The sequence below is a fragment of the Bombina bombina genome, chromosome 4 (genome assembly GCF_027579735.1).
Source record: "Bombina bombina isolate aBomBom1 chromosome 4, aBomBom1.pri, whole genome shotgun sequence".
Taxonomy (NCBI): domain Eukaryota; kingdom Metazoa; phylum Chordata; class Amphibia; order Anura; family Bombinatoridae; genus Bombina; species Bombina bombina.
This window is the reverse complement of record NC_069502.1, coordinates 501,774,565-501,793,697: the sequence shown is the minus strand read 5'-3', so window position 1 is coordinate 501,793,697 and position 19,133 is coordinate 501,774,565. Positions and strand designations below refer to the sequence as shown.

Below are 19,133 nucleotides of genomic sequence, written 5' to 3'. Positions count from 1 at the left end.
GTATGCTGAGTCTGTACTATTTTCTTTTAATAATTTAAATGCCCTACGTTTTTTCCTAATTTCTCTTAACACATTTTTATTTAGCCATAACGGCTTTGTTTTTTTATTTTTATTTTTATAACCATATGGTATGTGTTGATATGTATATTTATTTAACACATTTTTAAATATTATCCATTTATCCTCTGTATTTTTATTAGAAAATACATTGTCCCAATTTATATTATTTAATGATTTCCTTAAATCGTTGAATTTTGCTTTCTTGAAATTAAAAGTCTTACGCCTAGATTTAGAGTTTTGTCGGTAACGACCCGCGTAGCTAAGGCATGCTTTTTTTCCCCCGCACCTTTTAAATACCGCTGGTATTTAGAGTTCACAGAATGGCTGCGTTAGGCTCCAAAAAGGGAGCGTAGAGCATAATTTACCGCCACTGCAACTCTCAATACCAGCGGTGCTTACGGATGCGGCCAGCTTCAAAAACGTGCTCGTGCACGATTCCCCCATAGAAAACAATGGGGCAGTTTGAGCTGAAAAAAACCTAACACCTGCAAAAAAAGCAGCGTTAAGCTCCTAACGCAGCCCCATTGTTTCCTATGGGGAAACACTTCCTAAGTCTGCACCTAACACTCTAACATGTCCCCGAGTCTAAACACCCCTAGCATTACACTTATTAACCCCTAATCTGCCGCCCCCGCTATCGCTGACACCTGCATATTTTTTAACCCCTAATCTGCCGCTCCGTACACCGCCGCAACCTACATTATACATATGTACCCCTAATCTGCTGCCCCTAACACCGCCGACCCCTATATTATATTTATTAACCCCTAATCTGCCACCCCCAACGTCGCCTCCACCTATCTACAATAATTAACCCCTAATCTGCCGACCGGACCTCACCGCTACTATAATAAATGTATTAACCCCTAATGCTAAGTCTAACCCTAACACTAACACCCCCCTAACTTAAATATAATTTAAATCTAACAAAATAAATTAACTCTTATTAAATAAATTATTCCTATTTAAAGCTAAATACTTACCTGTAAAATAAATCCTAACCTAAGTTACAATTAAACCTAACACTACACTATCAATAAATTAATTAAATACAATACCTACAAATAAATACAATGAAATAAACTAACTAAAGTACAAAAAATAAAAAAGAACTAAGTTACAAAAAATAATAAAATATTTACAAACATTAGAAAAATATTACAACAATTTTAAACTAATTACACCTACTCTAAGCTCCCTAATAAAATAACAAAGACCCCCAAAATAAAAAAATGCCCTACCCTATTCTAAAATTAAAATAGAAAAGCTCTTTTACCTTACCAGCCCTGAAAAGGGCCCTTTGCGGGGCATGCCCCAAAGAATTCAGCTCTTTTGCCTGTAAAAAAAAAACATACAATACCCCCCCCAACATTACAACCCACCACCCACATACCCCTAATCTAACCCAAACCCCCCTTAAATAAACCTAACACTAAGCCCCTGAAGATCTCCCTACCTTGTCTTCACCACACCGGGTTCACCGATCGGTCCAGAAGAGCCTCTGATGTCTTGATCCAAGCCCAAGCGGGGGGCTGAAGATGTCCATGATCCGGCTGAAGTCTTCATCCAAGCGGGAGCTGAAGCGGTCCATGATCCGGCTGAAGTCTTCATCCAAGCGGGAGCTGAAGCGGTCCATGATCCGACTGAAGTCTTCATCCAAGCGGGAGCTGAAGAGGTCCATGATCCGGCTGAAGTCTTCCATCAAGCGGCATCTTCAATCTTCTTTCTTCCGGATCCATGTTCATCCCTCCGACGCGGAACATCCATCTTCACCGACGACTTCCCAACGAATGACGGTTCCTTTAAGGGACGTCATCCAAGATGGCGTCCCTCGAATTCCGATTGGCTGATAGGATTCTATCAGCCAATCGGAATTAAGGTAGGACAATTCTGATTGGCTGATGGAATCAGCCAATCAGATTGAAGTTCAATCCGATTGGCTGATCCAATCAGCCAATCAGATTGAGCTCGCATTCTATTGGCTGTTCCGATCAGCCAATAGAATGCAAGCTCAATCTGATTGGCTGATCGGATCAGCCAATCGGATTGAACTTCAATCTGATTGGCTGATTCCATCAGCCAATCAGAATTTTCCTGCCTTAATTCCGATTGGCTGATAGAATCCTATCAGCCAATCGGAATTCGAGGGACACCATCTTGGATGACGTCTCTTAAAGGAACCGTCATTCGTCGGGAAGTCGTCGGTGAAGATGGATGTTCCGCGTCGGCGGGATGAACATGGATCCGGAAGAAAGAAGATTGAAGATGCCGCTTGATAGAAGACTTCAGCCGGATCATGGACCTCTTCAGCTCCCGCTTGGATGAAGACTTCAGTCGGATCATGGACCGCTTCAGCTCCCGCTTGGATGAAGACTTCAGCCGGATCTTCAGCCCCCCGCTTGGGCTTGGATCAAGACATCGGAGGCTCTTCTGGACCGATCGGTGAACCCGGTGTGGTGAAGACAAGGTAGGGAGATCTTCAGGGGCTTAGTGTTAGGTTTATTTAAGGGGGGTTTGGGTTAGATTAGGGGTATGTGGGTGGTGGGTTGTAATGTTGGGGGGGGGGGATTGTATGTTTTTTTTTTACAGGCAAAAGAGCTGAATTCTTTGGGGCATGCCCCGCAAAGGGCCCTTTTCAGGGCTGGTAAGGTAAAAGAGCTTTTCTATTTTAATTTTAGAATAGGGTAGGGCATTTTTTTATTTTGGGGGTCTTTGTTATTTTATTAGGGGGCTTAGAGTAGGTGTAATTAGTTTAAAATTGTTGTAATATTTTTCTAATGTTTGTAAATATTTTTTTATTTTTTGTAACTTAGTTCTTTTTTATTTTTTGTACTTTAGTTAGTTTATTTCATTGTATTTATTTGTAGGTATTGTATTTAATTAATTTATTGATAGTGTAGTGTTAGGTTTAATTGTAGGTAATTGTAGGTATTTTATTTAATCAATTTATTGATAGTGTAGTGTTAGGTTTAATTGTAACTTAGGTTAGGATTTATTTTACAGGTAATTTTGTAATTATTTTAACTAGGTAACTATTAAATAGTTATTAACTATTTAATAGCTATTGTACCTGGTTAAAATAATTACAAAGTTGCCTGTAAAATAAATATTAATCCTAAAATAGCTACAATATAATTATAATTTATATTGTAGCTATATTAGGGTTTATTTTACAGGTAAGTATTTAGCTTTAAATAGGAATACTTTATTTAATAAGAGTTAATTTATTTTGTTAGATTTAAATTATATTTAATTTAGGGGGGTGTTAGGGTTAGGGTTAGAATTAGCTTTAGGGGTTAAAAAATTTATTAGAGTAGCGGTGAGGTCCGGTCGGCAGATTAGGGGTTAATACTTGAAGTTAGGTGTCGGCGATGTTAGGGAGGGCAGATTAGGGGTTAATACTATTTATTATAGGGTTATTGAGGCGGGAGTGAGGCGGATTAGGGGTTAATACATTTATTATAGTGGCGATGAGGTCCGGTCGGCAGATTAGGGGTTAATAATTGTAGGTAGGTGGAGGCGACGTTGGGGGCGGCAGATTAGGGGTTAATAAATATAATATAGGGGTCGGCGGTGTTAGGGGCAGCAGATTAGAGGTACATAGGGATAACGTAGGTTGCGGCGGTGTGCGGTCGGCAGATTAGGGGTTCAAAAATTTTAATAGAGTGGCGGCGATGTGGGGGGACCTCGGTTTAGGGGTACATAGGTAGTTTATGGGTGTTAGTGTACTTTAGAGCACAGTAGTTAAGAGCTTTATAAACCGGAGTTAGCCCAGAAAGCTCTTAACTACTGACTTTTTTCTGCGGCTGGAGTTTTGTCGTTAGATTTCTAACGCTCACTTTAGCCACGACTCTAAATACCGGCGTTAGAAAGATCCCATTAAAAAGATAGGATACGCAAATGGCATAGGGGGATCTGCGGTATGGAAAAGTCGCAGCTGCAAAGTGAGCGTTAGACCCTTACCTACAAGACTCTAAATACCAGCGGTAGCCCAAAACCAGCATTAGGAGCCTCTAACGCTGGTTTTGACGGCTAACGCCAAACTCTAAATCTAGCCGTAAGTTAAGCCTTTAAAACACTGCATATGAAAAGAGATTTCAAATGTGACTATGTTATGATCACTGTTACCCAAATGTTCTTTAACTTCTATGTTTGATATTATATCTGTATTGTTTGATAGCACTAAATCCAATATAGCTTTACTCCTAGTTGGCTCCTCTATTAATTGTGACAAGAAGTTATCCCTGAGAACATTTAAAAATGTATCCCCCTTAGCTGAATTACTAGTTTTATTGGCCCAGTTTATATCAGGGTAGTTAAAATCTCCCATAATTACAGCACTATTGAGTGAGAACTTTAACTTTCCCCTAAAAGCACACATTTTGTTATCATGTATACATGACTGAGTGGTCTATTGCTGCCCCCCAGTGGTAAATTACAGTTATGACCATATTTTTGCACAGAAGCTTTTTATGTTTTTCCACTTAACGGTGAGATTATTGTTGTTATTTGTAATGCACCAACAGATTCCACAACACAATTTATGGGAAACAATAAATAGATTAGAAAGTGAAGGCAGATTGTGACAGAAGGATTATAGGACCTTGCTAAAGAGCTTATAATCTAAGTGGTATCTGGAGGAAAATGTTGGATTTGAAAGTTTTTAGTTAAATATGTGCTTGTCTTCATATTAGAAGGGAATTAATACTATGCAATCAGAGATACTGTACTATGCAACTTTTCTCCCCTTAATGTGTTACAAATGACTTGATATACATACAGCAGAGTATTAAATGTATGATAAATGATTCCTTCATCTTTGTTTTTGTATTTAACGTATGTGGTTTTGCTTTTACAATTATCACCTGTTGTTCTCAAGGACATGTCCATTACATGGGCTGAGGCTGCAGGTTAAACAGACCTGTTAATGTTATCGGTTACTGAACACACAGCCTAATAGTTAGGAATCGAAATGTTAATTATAACTGGGGATTTCAATGAGCACAACCAGCTATATCACATAAAAAAAATTCTTCTCTTATACCGCCATTGGAAAATTAATTCGTTCTTTTATCTCTTGTCCGACTCGAGCATTAATTGCGCTAGATGTAAAAAATGTTGCGCTTGTCAGGTTTCGCTTACATTATGAGTCGAAAGTAAATCGTTTTCGCCCTTGTACTAACCCGACGAGCGCAAAAATCTGAAGATAGAATATTGTGTGCGCATTCACGTATTCCCCCATAGAACTCAATGGAGAAAAAAAGTTGAAGAAACACTGGATCACATACTCTCATTTGCGCTAACCTGACATGAAAATATGAATATTTCACATTCCAATGTTCTTCACATAAAAGAATATCTTCTATTTATTCATAAATAAAGAAAAATAAAATATTTCTACATATATCTGATGATATTTTGGTACAATATATATCTATACCTATATATATATTTGTATATATATATATATATATATATATATATGATTATATATACAGTAGGTATAGATATATATACAGATATACAGTATCTCACAAAAGTGAGTACACCCCTCACATTTTATTATACCCTTTCATGTGACAACACTGAAGAAATGATACTTTGCTACAATGTAAAGTAGTGAGTGTACAGCCTGTATAACAGTGTACATTTGCTGTCCCCTCAAAATAACTCAACACACAGCCATTAATGTCTAAGCCGTTGGCAACAAAAGTGAGTACTCCAATAAGTGGAAATGTCCATATTGGGCCCAAAGTGTCAATATTTTGTGTGGCCACCATTATTTTCCAGCACTGCCTTAACCCTCTTGGGCATGAAGTTCACCAGAGCTTCTCAGGTTGCCACTGGAGTCCTCTTCCACTCCTCCATGATGACGACATGGAGCTGGTGGATGTTAGAGACCTTGCGCTCCCCCACCTTCCATTTGAGGATGCCCCACAGATGCTCAATAGGGTTTAGGTCTGGAGACATGCTTGGCCAGTCCATCACCTTTACCCTCAGCTTCTTTAGCAAGGCAGTGGTCGTCTTGGAGGTGTGTTTGGGGTCGTTATCATGTTGGAATACTGCCCTGCGGCCCAGTCTCCGAAGGGATGGGATCATGCTCTGCTTCAGTATGTCACAGTACATGTTGGCATTTATAGTTCCCTTAATGAACTGTCAGCAGCACTCATACAGGCCCAGACCATGACACTCCCACCACCATGCTTTACTGTAGGCAAGATACACTTTTCTTTGTACTCCTCACCTGGTTGCCGCCACACACTCTTGACACTATCTAAACCAAATAAGTTTATCTTGGTCTCATCGGACCACAGGACATGGTTCCAGTAATCCATGTCCTTAGTCTGCTTGTCTTTAGCAAACTGTTTGCAGGCTTTCTTGTGCATCATCTTTAGAATAGGCTTCCTTCTGGGACGACAGCCATGCAGACCAATTTGATGCAGTGTGTGGCGTATGGTCTGAGCACTGACAGGCTGACCCCCCACCCCCTCAACCCCTGCAGCAATGCTGGCAGCACTCATATGTCTATTTCCCAAAGACAACCTCGGGATATGAGGCTGAGCCCACCATGCTGCAGCTCAGTTTCAGGATCTTGGCAATCTTCTTATAGCCTATGCCATCTTTAAGTAGAGCAACAATTCTTTTTTTCAGATCCTCAGAGATTTCTTTGCCATGAGGTGCCATGTTGAACTTCCAGTAACCAGTATGATAGAGTGTCAAAGCGATAACACCAAATTTACTACACCTGCTCCCCATTCACACCTGTGACCTTGTAACACTAACGAGTCACATGACACCGGGGAGGAAAAATGGCTAATTGGGCCCAATTTAGACATTTCCACTTAGGTGTGTACTCACTTTTGTTGTCACAGTTTAGACATTAATGGCTGTGTGTTGAGGTATTTTGAGGGGACAGCAAATTTACACTGTTATACAGGCTGTACACTCACTACTTTACATTGTAGCAAAGTGACATTTCTTTAGCATTGTCTCATGAAAAGATATAATAAAATATTTACAGAAATGTGAGGGGTGTATACACTTTTGTGAGATACTGTATATAGGAATATATATTTAAAAATACATAGAACATATTCTGCTATGTGCAGAACATTGGAATGTGATATATTTGCACTAAATATACACTATAACACTTTATTAAAAATTAATATTGCATACATATGTTTTTACATGTTTTCATCTACTTAACTGCAAAGGGTTCCAATGCACTTATACACTGTATTTGTCTATATATGTATACATTTGTATTTTTGTGTATATATGTCTGTAAAATACATATATACACATATAAATACATAAGTACATATGTACACATATATACAGATATATACACATTTTTAAACATGTATATTTATGTATCTCAAATTTAAAGTCCTTTGCCTGCCTTTTTTTCTAGCACCTGAGACCTCATATCTTTGAGCCCTTATGACTTTTTTGTGCAATATTTTTCTAAATAATTTTTATTAGATGGTGTTATTATGAGTGTAAATATACTTTGTAATGTATTTTTTGCGACACTTTTTTGTTTCACAAAACAGTTAACCAGAGCTCTGAGAACTAGGTAATCATTCTAGCATTAATTGCGATTGTGCTCAAGCGTTCACGTTTACTTTCAACTCGTAAATACGAGCGATAAGCCCGAGTGCAAACATCCGCAATAAACCCCTTATTGCTCACACGCAAATGTTTGCACTCTACTCGCAATCTGGCCCTATATCTTTGTTATTTATATTTTCAGTGAAGGTGGTGATTTATATATCCAAATGTAGCTATTTCAAATAGCAAAATAAAGCTAAATTAAATTTTTGCAGACACTTTAATACACTCCAGCAAGTAAAATGGACCATTGGAAACACATTAACCCCTTGATCCATATGGACGTAGGTACTATGTCACACAGTACTTTGCCCAGCATAATGTGTTGATGTAGTACCTACGTCCAACACTCTGGTGCAGGTTGCGGTCTCACTTACAGCTTTGCCAGTGGGAATTGCTACTGGGGGACAGAAAGCATATGCTTTCATATAGTAAGGGAGCACTGATCATACTTCGTTACCATATGAAGGCAGATCTAATCTAGTGTCACTATCTGTATCAAACACTGACATTGCAGTTGGAAGGGGAGGATTGGAGGCAGGTGGGCAGTGATTGTGGGAGAGGGGTGGTTCCCTAGGTTAAATAATGGGACGATAACTAAGGGAAGAGTGAGTGAGGGATGGGCCCTTAAACTACAGAAAAAAGGAATGGGATCCCTAAGCATTACTGTCTGACAATGATTATTCTATCACCAGGGTACATCTTTGTGGATACTAATTATGTATCTTGAATCATGTGACACGAATATATACTTTATGAAAAACAAAAAAAATTTCATAGCAATTTTATCTGAATCATACTCAATTATTTATGTAGGTCACTAAAGGGCCGATCCTTACAGGGGCTGCCCTGGTGGAATTATCTTAAAAAGTGGTGAGATATCTCCTATAGAAAGCAATGGAGCTAGCTGGAAATGGAAGTTAGCAGTGTGCAAGGGTCGCACTTTAAACATTAAATCTTGTATTAAAAAATAAACACATTGATATTGTTAGGGTATTAAGTATTTTGCATATTTTGTCACAACCTCACCACCTTTTAGTTTGTGAGAAAAAACAGAGATCTGTAAGGCAGAAATGTTTAGATAATTTCGCTTTAATTTGAGACAAAATTTCATACACACCCATGGAACACTCACGTTCTGCCCATTTTAAGATGAAACAACAATTACGCTTTGTATTTTGTACTTATGAGTACGAAATTCTATGTGTGTTTTGCACATCCCGTGTACTTATATTATGATTTACGCTGTGCATATTTAATATGATTCATTCCTGTGAAATTTACATACAAATTTGTAGGTTTTTTGATGAAATACGATTTTTGGTGAAAAATTTTAAAAATTTTAATGCACCTTGAAAATTCAATCTTTTCCTGGGTATTTATGTGTGAATGGTACATTTACTGATTTTTTTTTAAATTACGATTTTCATTGTGCACTTTTGTAATGTATGCATCTCCCTCCCGTACAGAAATTTAATATACACCCCTTAGTGAGACACCCTGTTTTTAGGATAAAAAGTGGCTTTTTTAGGGAAACAGAAGTACTGATGAGCATTCTTAAATAATCCTGCCAGGCCGGAGATCATTAGATAAGTAGGCCTTAAGTGATAGGGGTATCTGACAGCTGGTGACTATTTCCAGCCACCCAAGGTGCTTAAGAAACCATTTGCTATAGCACTGGTTAGTATGTGTTTAGGTGCCCATGTTATAGTTAATTAAACCTAACCCTAACACTTTCACCAGATTCCTATCCTCCATGCTCCAAGCCCTTAGCACAGTTGATCTTTAACCGCCAATGTCCCACTGTAAAAAAAATCTAGCCTCAAACCTCCCAGCAAAATATTCTGACCTGTCACCAAACCCCTAAATAAACCTTTACTGGCACAAAATAGCTGATCTCCTAACTTCAATTATTTCCAGTTATTGCATAGTATCGCAGCTCCAAATATCTTTCCATCAAAATTAACCTGATTCACTCCCATTTCAACTTCCTCAACTCTTCTAACAGCCCCTAACATTATTCCTGAAGTATGTTTCTGCTTCAGCCTCTTCTGGTTGCTCTGTAAAACAGGAGGTAGGGTGCCACATAGCATAACCCGTAGACACTGTAATCACTCCAGATCTATTTGATTGTAGTATGTACAGCTAAATTAACCCCAGACTCACAGCAAAAACTTGAACGATGATGTTTATTAAAATTATCAAAGTGAATAAAAGTTAATCTTTACAATAAAACCCCCCCATATATATATAATTTGCTAATTTCTCAGCCTTTTTTGAGCATTTATATGGCTGTTTCATCATGTGAAAACTGGTTGTTATCATAACTGTCCTCTTCCTTCAGTTCTTTCTTACATTCTGATTTATTAAAGGGGTTCATCCTCTAGTTATAGAATTTTTTTTTTTTTTAAATAAGTTTTTTATTGAGGTAATGAGCATTAACATAGAAACAGTACATATGTCCAGATACAAATCAGACTTGGAAAAAACATCTTTACAATTCTAAAGTAGGAAATAGGCTAAGTCTAAAGCAATAAGGTGCCAGTGATATAGTTATTAATGCCATGTCAAACCTACAGCTATACTAAGTACCTGCGATTGAGAGCTTGAACTGTACAAAATAACAAAACAGCAAGTCTAGCAATGAGAATAGAGGTTCTGGCCAAAATTATAAAAGTATGTCTGGGATGTGGATTATAAAGTGTAAAATATATAGGGTTAAAAGTAAAAAGAAAAGACTTGTGTATGGCAGAGATTACTAACTGGAACATATAATACAGAAACCTCATTTTATAACCTTTGACTTAATACGGGTAAAAAATTGTCCCCAAATTACTGTGTAGACCTTAGAATAATTTATCTATTCAGAGTGTATTGTGGTAAGATGGGGGTTAGTATCATGGTTTTTATTTTTTGGTGGGGGGGGGAGATTCAGCGGGCAAGAGCCGCTGTGGTTAAAAAAAAAAGGGGAAAAAGAGGGGGCGTGTCCGGGTGTTTGGGGGATATAGTGTAGTTGTTATGATATGGGTTACTAGGATCTCTATTGAGCTCATTATAAACTTAATGGGATGGGCAAAAGGACGGCTGAGGCAAAAATTCCTCCTAAAGTATCTAAAGCCACTCTTAGGCCTCACCAGACTTATGAACTGAATATAGGGAGATTAGCATATGAAGCGGTCATTAATTGGACCAGGGAGAGATTGGTTGGAGAATAGCTACTGATATAATAGGCAAAATATATAGTAAGTAATATATAGTGTTCAAGAACTATATAATGATAAACCTTCAATAAATATATATGTTGGCAATGATACAGAAAGCTCATAAACAGGCGATAATAACCAAGGCTATACTATATATAAATTCCCAAAGGAGCCCCCACAAAGGGTCGGTATCTGGGCCTCTCACTAATAGGATCAGCGGATATAAAGTTATCTTTCAGGCTAAAAATAATATGGAAGGTCTCTATTTTAACATGCTTGCGATGACAAGGATAAATGGCAACTTATATGATCTCTTACTTAGATAAAAGGATAATGTGACCTGCCTTACTTGTCACTGGTAGAATGAGCCGCAATACGCATATAACACAGAGACATTAGGTGAGTTTGGAGCGTTAGCTGAACTGTGGTGATAGTCTCATCTCAATTAAAAGTAGTATGGCTATGTGGTCTAGTGCTACTTAATGTAGGACAGTGTGCTTGTGGGGAGGAACAGAACTACTTCTAAGTCCAAACATGTCTTGAGGAGATCTATATGAATTAGGACTAGGAGGCTAGTTGCTTACATATCTCTAGTATTTAAAAGGCAGCATTAGACAGAGCCGAGTATGTAAAGGTATATAGGCCCAAGGTGGAGTATACTTCAACGCATATATAGAGATTCTCTCTCAGTGTGAGAACATAGCCTTTGAGTAGTGTAAGAGCAAGTATAATAAACCACAATATGAGGTCTGTGGGCAATTACCCGGAGTTACTGTATATAGCCTCAGTATGATCAATTCTATTGGCACATAAAGGGGTAGAATGTCTGGGGTAAAGTGTAAACTCAGGGAAGAGGCACAAAGAAGACTTCAGCATAAGCCCTATACCCATGCTACAAACTAGTGGGCACCTGGGCATTTGGGATTAAATATAAGCAAATATTACAAAAATAATATAGTATGTACCTCCTTCTCAGTTGAAAAATATAGTACAATGCAACATGCAAAACAGACAATAAGTACATAGTACACTAAACAGTATAAACCTTATCAGATACTAAGCTATTATGTGGTTAATCCCACTAGTAAATCCCACTAGTAAACAACAAGGAAAACTTTGACGAAAAAAGTTTGTGTCATAAGGGAGATCTGCTATATGTCCCGAGATCAGTGTTCAGTCCTTTGAAAGAAGAAGTCTGACTTGGTGCTTGCCTCGTGGGGACAGTGGAAAAGAACCACTAATTGGAGCCCACATTTGTCTGATGTATGGACAGGCTCAGAGATTGCTGCAGTATGGGCTTTTACCCTAGCCTACACCTGCACAGGACCAAATCTGTGTGCTGCAGGAGAAAGTCCCATGATATGAGGTGGGAGGCGATGGAGCATTAGCTTTAAAAGTCCATGAATAGACTGCATGGGCTGCAGGTGAAGGCCTTATTCCGGACAACGATACCCGGGCTAGACTCAGGTGCAGGGTAAGTTGAATGGGCTTTTGGGCGGTTTCAAGTGGAGGTGTTGAGGATTTAGATATATTGCGGTAAGAAAGCTTAAGTTGTCCCAGGTCCATTACTCCGCTATCGAGATCGTCCAGTCCGCTTTATTGGAGGTCGCAGGGAACTGAAATGTGCCGGTAACCACTCTCTCGATCGTTATAGCCTGAGGTCTGAACCGAGTACTCTTCATAGGACATGGAGGAGTTCTGCAATTGTTGCGGTACATGAGTAAGGTCACTATTTTCAGTGATTAACAGGAGCGGGACGGCCGCCAACACCTCCATCTCCACCATCTTTGTAGCAGGGATATCCTCACGCTTGGTAAGAGACTTGAGCAAAGTCGTCAGATCGTAAAATTGATTTGTCATCCGGTGTGAATGTATTTTGTTATCAAAGTCCTCCATTGTAGAAATCTTGCTTGCCCAGAGAAGGTATAATGATCTCTACATACCCGGTTGACCGGGGAGGGGTGCAGGGACGGAGCCGTCTAGAGATCTGTAGAAAGTTTCAGTAGTCCGGATCAGAAGCTTTTTTTTATATGCACTATATGTGCCATTCAGTGTGTTAGGGTACCCTCTTATGCTGGACGGCTGAAATCTGTACTGGATGGTTTGAAAAAAGTCAGATTTCTTGGTAGATTGTAGATCCTAAAAGGAGAGTTCCCAAAAACGCAGCCATCTTAGGTGCTGGCCGGACACGCCCCTAGTTATAGAATTTTTAACAAACCTGACTGGTTAATCATATTAACTCATCCATATTTTTAATGGGGAGGGGGGAGGGTAACTATCATAACTAAGCACACTTCCCAGCCCCTTTCACTGACAAAACTATTCTCATTCCTCTGCACTGCCCCTGTCATAGGCTGTGCTCCTTTCATATCACACAATAAGTTCAAGAATGTAACTTGGAAATGAATGAACTGCCTGTTTTGTTTTTATAGTGTCATAACTAGCAGAATTGGTGACAGATGTCCAGTTGACTCATTTAGGGCTAGATTACAAGTAGCGCAGAGTTTTATTTACTTTGCAATCGCGAAAGCTCTGCTAGAGTTAATCTTTTTGCACAAGTTGGGTTGCGTTCGTATTACAAATTTAAAACAAAATATATTTTGCGCTAGCGGTAACCCAAATTGCGCTTAAAGTCGAAAATCGCGATCGCGTTTTCTCAATCCCCCATAGAAGTCAAAGGAGAAAAAGAAGTGGAAAAAAACCCACTCTCTCACGCAAACACTATTGCATTTTTGCAATTGCGCTAAGTCGACATGAAAATATGAATGTTTTATATTCCAATGTTCTTAACATAACGGAATATGTTCTATTTATTCATAAATACACATTTCTACATATATATGATGGGTTTTTAAACAAATATATATATATATATATATATATATATATATATATATATAGGTATAGATATATACAGTATATAGGAATATCTATTAAAAAATACATGGAACATATTTTGCTATGTGCAAAATATTGGAGTGTGAAATATTTGCAGTAAATATATAGTTAAACATATCTATATACATACAAATACATATTTAGCAATGTATCTGTATGTATCTCTGTGTTAAAGGGACAGTCTAATCCAAAACAAACTTTCAGGATTCAGATAGGGCATGCAATTTTAAACTACTTTCCAATTTACTTTTATCACCAATCTTGCTTTGTTATCTTGATATTCTTAGTTGAAAGCTAAACCTAGGTAGGCTCATATGCTAATTTCTTAGACCTTGAAGGCCGCCTCTTATCTGAATTCATTTTGACGGTTTTTCACCACTAGAGGGGGTTATTTCATGTGTGTCATATAGATACAATTGTGCTCACACACGTGGAGTTACCTAGGAGTCAGCACCGATTGGCTAAAATGCATGTCTGTCAAAAGAACTGAAATAAGGGGGCAGTTTGCAGAGGCTTAGATACAAGGTAATCACAGAGATACAAAGTATATTAATATAAACATGTTGGTTATGCAAAACTGGGGAATATGTAATAAAGGGATTATCTATCTTTTAAAACAATAAACATTCTGGTGTATACTGTCCCTTTATAGTACTTTGGTGCCTTTTTTTTTCTAGCAACCGAGATCTCATATCTTTGAGCCCTTATAAAATTTTTGAGCAATAGTTTTTTTTTTTTTAATGTATTTTTGATGTGTTTTGTGACACTTTTTATTTTCGGAAAACAGTCAACTACAGCTCTGAGATCGCGATAAGGATTAAAGCATAAATTCGCTCAACTTGTAATATCAGCAAAATTAAAAATGCTATGCGAAAAGTCGATTTAACTTGTGCAAAACCGTTTGCACCTCACTTGTAATCTAACCCGTAATATGATTAAGAGTCAGTAATGTATGAAAAAATATTTTCTAAATTCTTATACATATTTTCAAAGTTAGCTAAGGGTTTTCTAATGTAGTTAATGCCCAGTCATGTTTTGTATGTTTTGTTTAATTATCAACAAGGACAAAATGTTTTTTTTTTTAATGATGCCAAAGTAGTTTAAATGTAAAAGTCTAAAAGTACTGTGATAAATTGCTCAAAAAAGTGTTTTCTGATAGATTGGGATAACACAGCTGAGCTGTCTCCTTGACAAAACCACATAAATAACACACATTAACTACATTCTAAATGCCTTTGAATGTTATCACCATTCAAGCCAATTCACATAGTTGTTTGATTAATTAGAATACTTGCCAAGCAGCCATGCTGAACTACTTAAAATAATATAATTAACTAGCATATTTGCATTCCACCTAGGCTTGATGAACATTGAATAATAAATATTACCCAAAATGCATTTTTTTTTTATAAAACGTCATAATACCTAGTCACATGGTATTTAATTTGTAGGCATGCTACTTATCTATCCCTTAAATAAACATGACAATAGAGGTCTTGCCTAACCCTCTAGTGTTTCATGTATTGTGGTTTCACGTATCTTGTTACTATCCTAATAACTTCACAAATACTTGCAATATGTATATTCAGACCCCTCAGAAAACACCTTTTAGACAGAGTTGTGCATGAGTCTTGAGATTTCAGATTCAAGAGTATTGTTCTGTATCAAGCTACATTTCTTGGCTGTTCACCAGGGGCGTATTTAGGTTTTCTGCTGCCCTAGGCACTCAGAATCCTGCTGTCTGCTACAATCTAGAGCATACAGATTCAGTAAAAGTGTAAGATAGTGATACTGTATAAACACATCCAGGTTGTTAGTAGTACTGTTGTGAGATCTCTGTAACAACAGCCTATAACATCCTGTCTGAGCAAAGGGTGAAAGTGCTTTCATTTAATCCTTATTTCATCTATTAAACAACCCCGTAACATAAATCTAAGTTTGTTCTAGGGCTTAATTAAAAGCACTAAAAACAAATCACTGTAAATCCAACACTCTGTGCACCCATTACTTTCATATCTTTTGAATTCCTAAGTAGTATATAAAATTAAGCTTTTTCATTATTTGGCCACCTTTTTTTTCTGCCCTGATTTTAAATAAATTACTTTTCATGAACAAAGTTTTATAAATTTATATTTTCTTTTAGTCTATCACTAAACAGCTGTGACTTCAGTAAGAACAAAGTAATTAGAAGAAGTCAAGAACCTTTCAGATGTTCTGCGTCATGAGCTAAAAATATTTCTCTTTTTTTGTGCTTATTTTGATGTTGTGGCAGTGGCGGTGTGCAAATATTGTTTTTTTTTGTTTTCTTTCTAACATTGCACTTCTTGCTTGCAATTTCAGAGCTATCATGGTAGTAGTAGTGAGAGACTGAGAGTCTGACTGTCAGACTCTCAGTCTCTCACTACCATTACTATGATAGCTCTGAAATTGTAAGCAAGTGCAACGAGTGACTCTGTGGAAGAGACTGTGCCCTACCTAAGTTAAAGCCAGTTCGTTGTCGCCCCGCTGAGCCGCTCCAGTCCTCACTGGATCCACCCCTCCACTGATCACAGTGTGGGTCTCCTCCTGATCTCTCCCGGGACCGGCATGCAGAACACACAGAAGCTGGCTGGTTGAAAACGTCACGTGACCTCAGTGAAAAAACGGTCACGTGACCGCTCGGTAGTAATCCGCCCGTTTAGAATTAAAACTTGTTTTTCAAAGCAGGCAGACATATTTAAGTGTGCAGTGCAGTAGAAAGTGCCCCCCCAAACAATTTGTCGCCCTAGGCACCGGGCTTGTTGGCCTATCCATAAATACGCCCCTGCTGCTCACTGTTTTTTGTTAATTAGCAAGATTATTCCCAGTTTTTAATAACATTTTTAAACTTAAGTGGATAGTAAAGTCAAAATTATTTTTTCATGATTCAGTTCGAGCATACAGTTTTAAACACCTTCCAATGTACTTCTATAATGATTTCTTCTACATTATCTATGTAAGCTTAGGAGGGTACATGTGTTCAGAGCACAATTTGGAAGCAGTGTTTGTAAAAATGTTTGTTTTTTTAACTATGTTGGGCACAAGTGTTTGCAGCAGTGTATAACATTGTTACAATCATTGTTGCAAACCTTACAACCATATAGTGCTAAAGACGTGCATGCTCGTAAACCTATATAGATATGCTCTTCAAGAGAAAAGTAAAATACATAATAGAAGTAAACTGGAAAGTTGTTTAAAATTGTACTCTCACTCTGAATCATGAGAGTTCAATTTTGACTTTTATTTCCCTATAATGTATGGTCACCATGGAATATTTAGATAAATATTTAACACTTCTTAATATACAATTTTATAAAACTGTAGCTTTCACATTTGTATTAAACTTACATTAATGTTTATTTAAAAGCCTTTGGGGCCTATTTATTATGTGTCTGTCCGACATGATCTGATCAGCGGATCAGGTCCGACAGACATCGCTGAATGCGGAGAGCAATACGCTCTCCGCATTCAGCATCGCACCAGCAGCTCTTGTGAACTGCTGGTGCAACGCTGCCCCCTGCTGATTCGTTTACAAATCGGCCACTAGCAGGGGGGTGTCAATCAACCCGATCATATTCGATAGGGTTGAATTGCGGCGATGTCTGTTCGACCTCCTCAGTGCAGGTAGACATACCTCTGTACGATTATGAAAAATGCTTATTAACAGTGACCTATATATTTCACCTATAATTTGATTTCAGGAACAATATTAAAGCTAAACTGTTAAATTAGTTCCACTGATTAATAATGCAGGAACAATGTATCCATATTTAATTGATATACCATAAATATAAAAAATAGCTAATGACAAGAATATTATTACATGATATATTATTTTGTTTCAATAACAATTAATTGTGACTGTTCTTCTCATTCTAGGAAAAAGCATGTAGTGGTATTTACATGCCAAGAAGTTACCTTGAATTAACCGTAAACCCAAAGGATAATGAAGTAGACCATATACATGGAGCAGATTGCAATAGTGATATTGTTCTGAAGCCAGATTTATCAACATTTAAAGTTTTACCATGGGCAGAGAAAACTGGAAGAGTGATTTGTGACTCATATACCATTATGAATGAGCCTCTTTTGACCTCACCTAGGTATATAGCCAAACAGTTGCTCAATCAACTTAATGAAATGGGTATTTTATTTCATTCTGCTTTTACTTATGAATTTAGTGTTTTTGGAATTGCTGAAATTATAAATTCTAAGACAATTGCATTCCCTGCTGCAACGTTACTAACAGATCAGGACCAATTGTTCATGCAAGAGTTTTTTGACAGCATGTATTATTTAGGTGGTAGTATTGAGAGCTTTTCGTCTTCCAGTGGGCCTGGTCAAATGGAGATTTCCTTTCAGCCTAATCATGGTCTTATTGCTGCAGACATTGCATTTACATTTAGGACTGGTATAAAAGAGGTAGCCAAAAAACACAGTTATATTGCAAGCTTTTATACTGATACAGAAGAGATTCATAATTCTGGAGTTTTATCACACAGCCTTTGGGATGTCAATGGTAATAAAAACTTGTTCTTTACTGAATCTCAAAATCAAGAACTAACAGACACTGGCAGAAAATGGTTGTCTGGTCTCCTTTTCCATTCAGCAGCTCTAAGTTGCTTAGTTGCGCCTGGGGTTAGCTGTCGTAAGCATTTTTCAAAGGATGGTAAGGAGTCACAAGAAAGCATTCATGCAACCTGGGGATTCAATGATAATAGTTGTGCTTATAATATAAAATGTCATGGGGCTAATAATACCTACATAGAAAACAAGCTAAGTTCAGCCATGGCAAATCCATATCTAGTTCTCGCCGCTACCGTAGCAGCAGGATTGGATGGAATAAGAAGGAATCTTGACTTTTTTAGTGATACAAGCAACAAGCCTGACCTTCAAAATGTAAAGATAGCGTTAATTCCACTGAAACTGGAAGATGCTCTTGCTTCCCTAGAAGAGGATAAATATATCAGAACTGCCTTAGGTGATTCATTTGTTAAATATTTCATTGCAATGAAACAGTATGAGTTGGAGACAGAGGAACTGGATTCTGAAAGAAATAAATTTCTTGAGTATTTTATCTAGGTTTCTAAATTCGATTTAAAAAGATTTCCCTAGATTCCATGATTTCCAATAGCTTTGTTCTGGGTTTTGAATATATAAACATCAGCCTTAGAAAATGTTTTTCATTTTTAATTTGACATATGTATTTTTATATTATTATTATACTCCCAATAAAACCCTCAGAATTTTGTTTAAACCTATGACATTTTTGCAGACCATGGGGCCTATTTAACAAAGGTCTGTCGGACCTGATCCTACAGACCTCGCTGAACGCCG

General features: G+C 37.6%; 1 protein-coding gene across 1 annotated transcript in view; it reads left to right on the top strand.

Moving 5' to 3' along the window:
- LGSN (lengsin, lens protein with glutamine synthetase domain) overlaps positions 1 to 18,878 on the top strand; it is a 48,612-nt gene extending 29,734 nt beyond the window's left edge. Inside the window, exon 3 of the mRNA XM_053711978.1 lies at positions 17,676 to 18,878. Coding sequence (XP_053567953.1) covers positions 17,676 to 18,878 — 1,203 coding nt within the window. The remainder of the gene's footprint in view (positions 1 to 17,675) is intronic.
- The last annotated feature ends 255 nt before the right edge of the window (positions 18,879 to 19,133 follow it).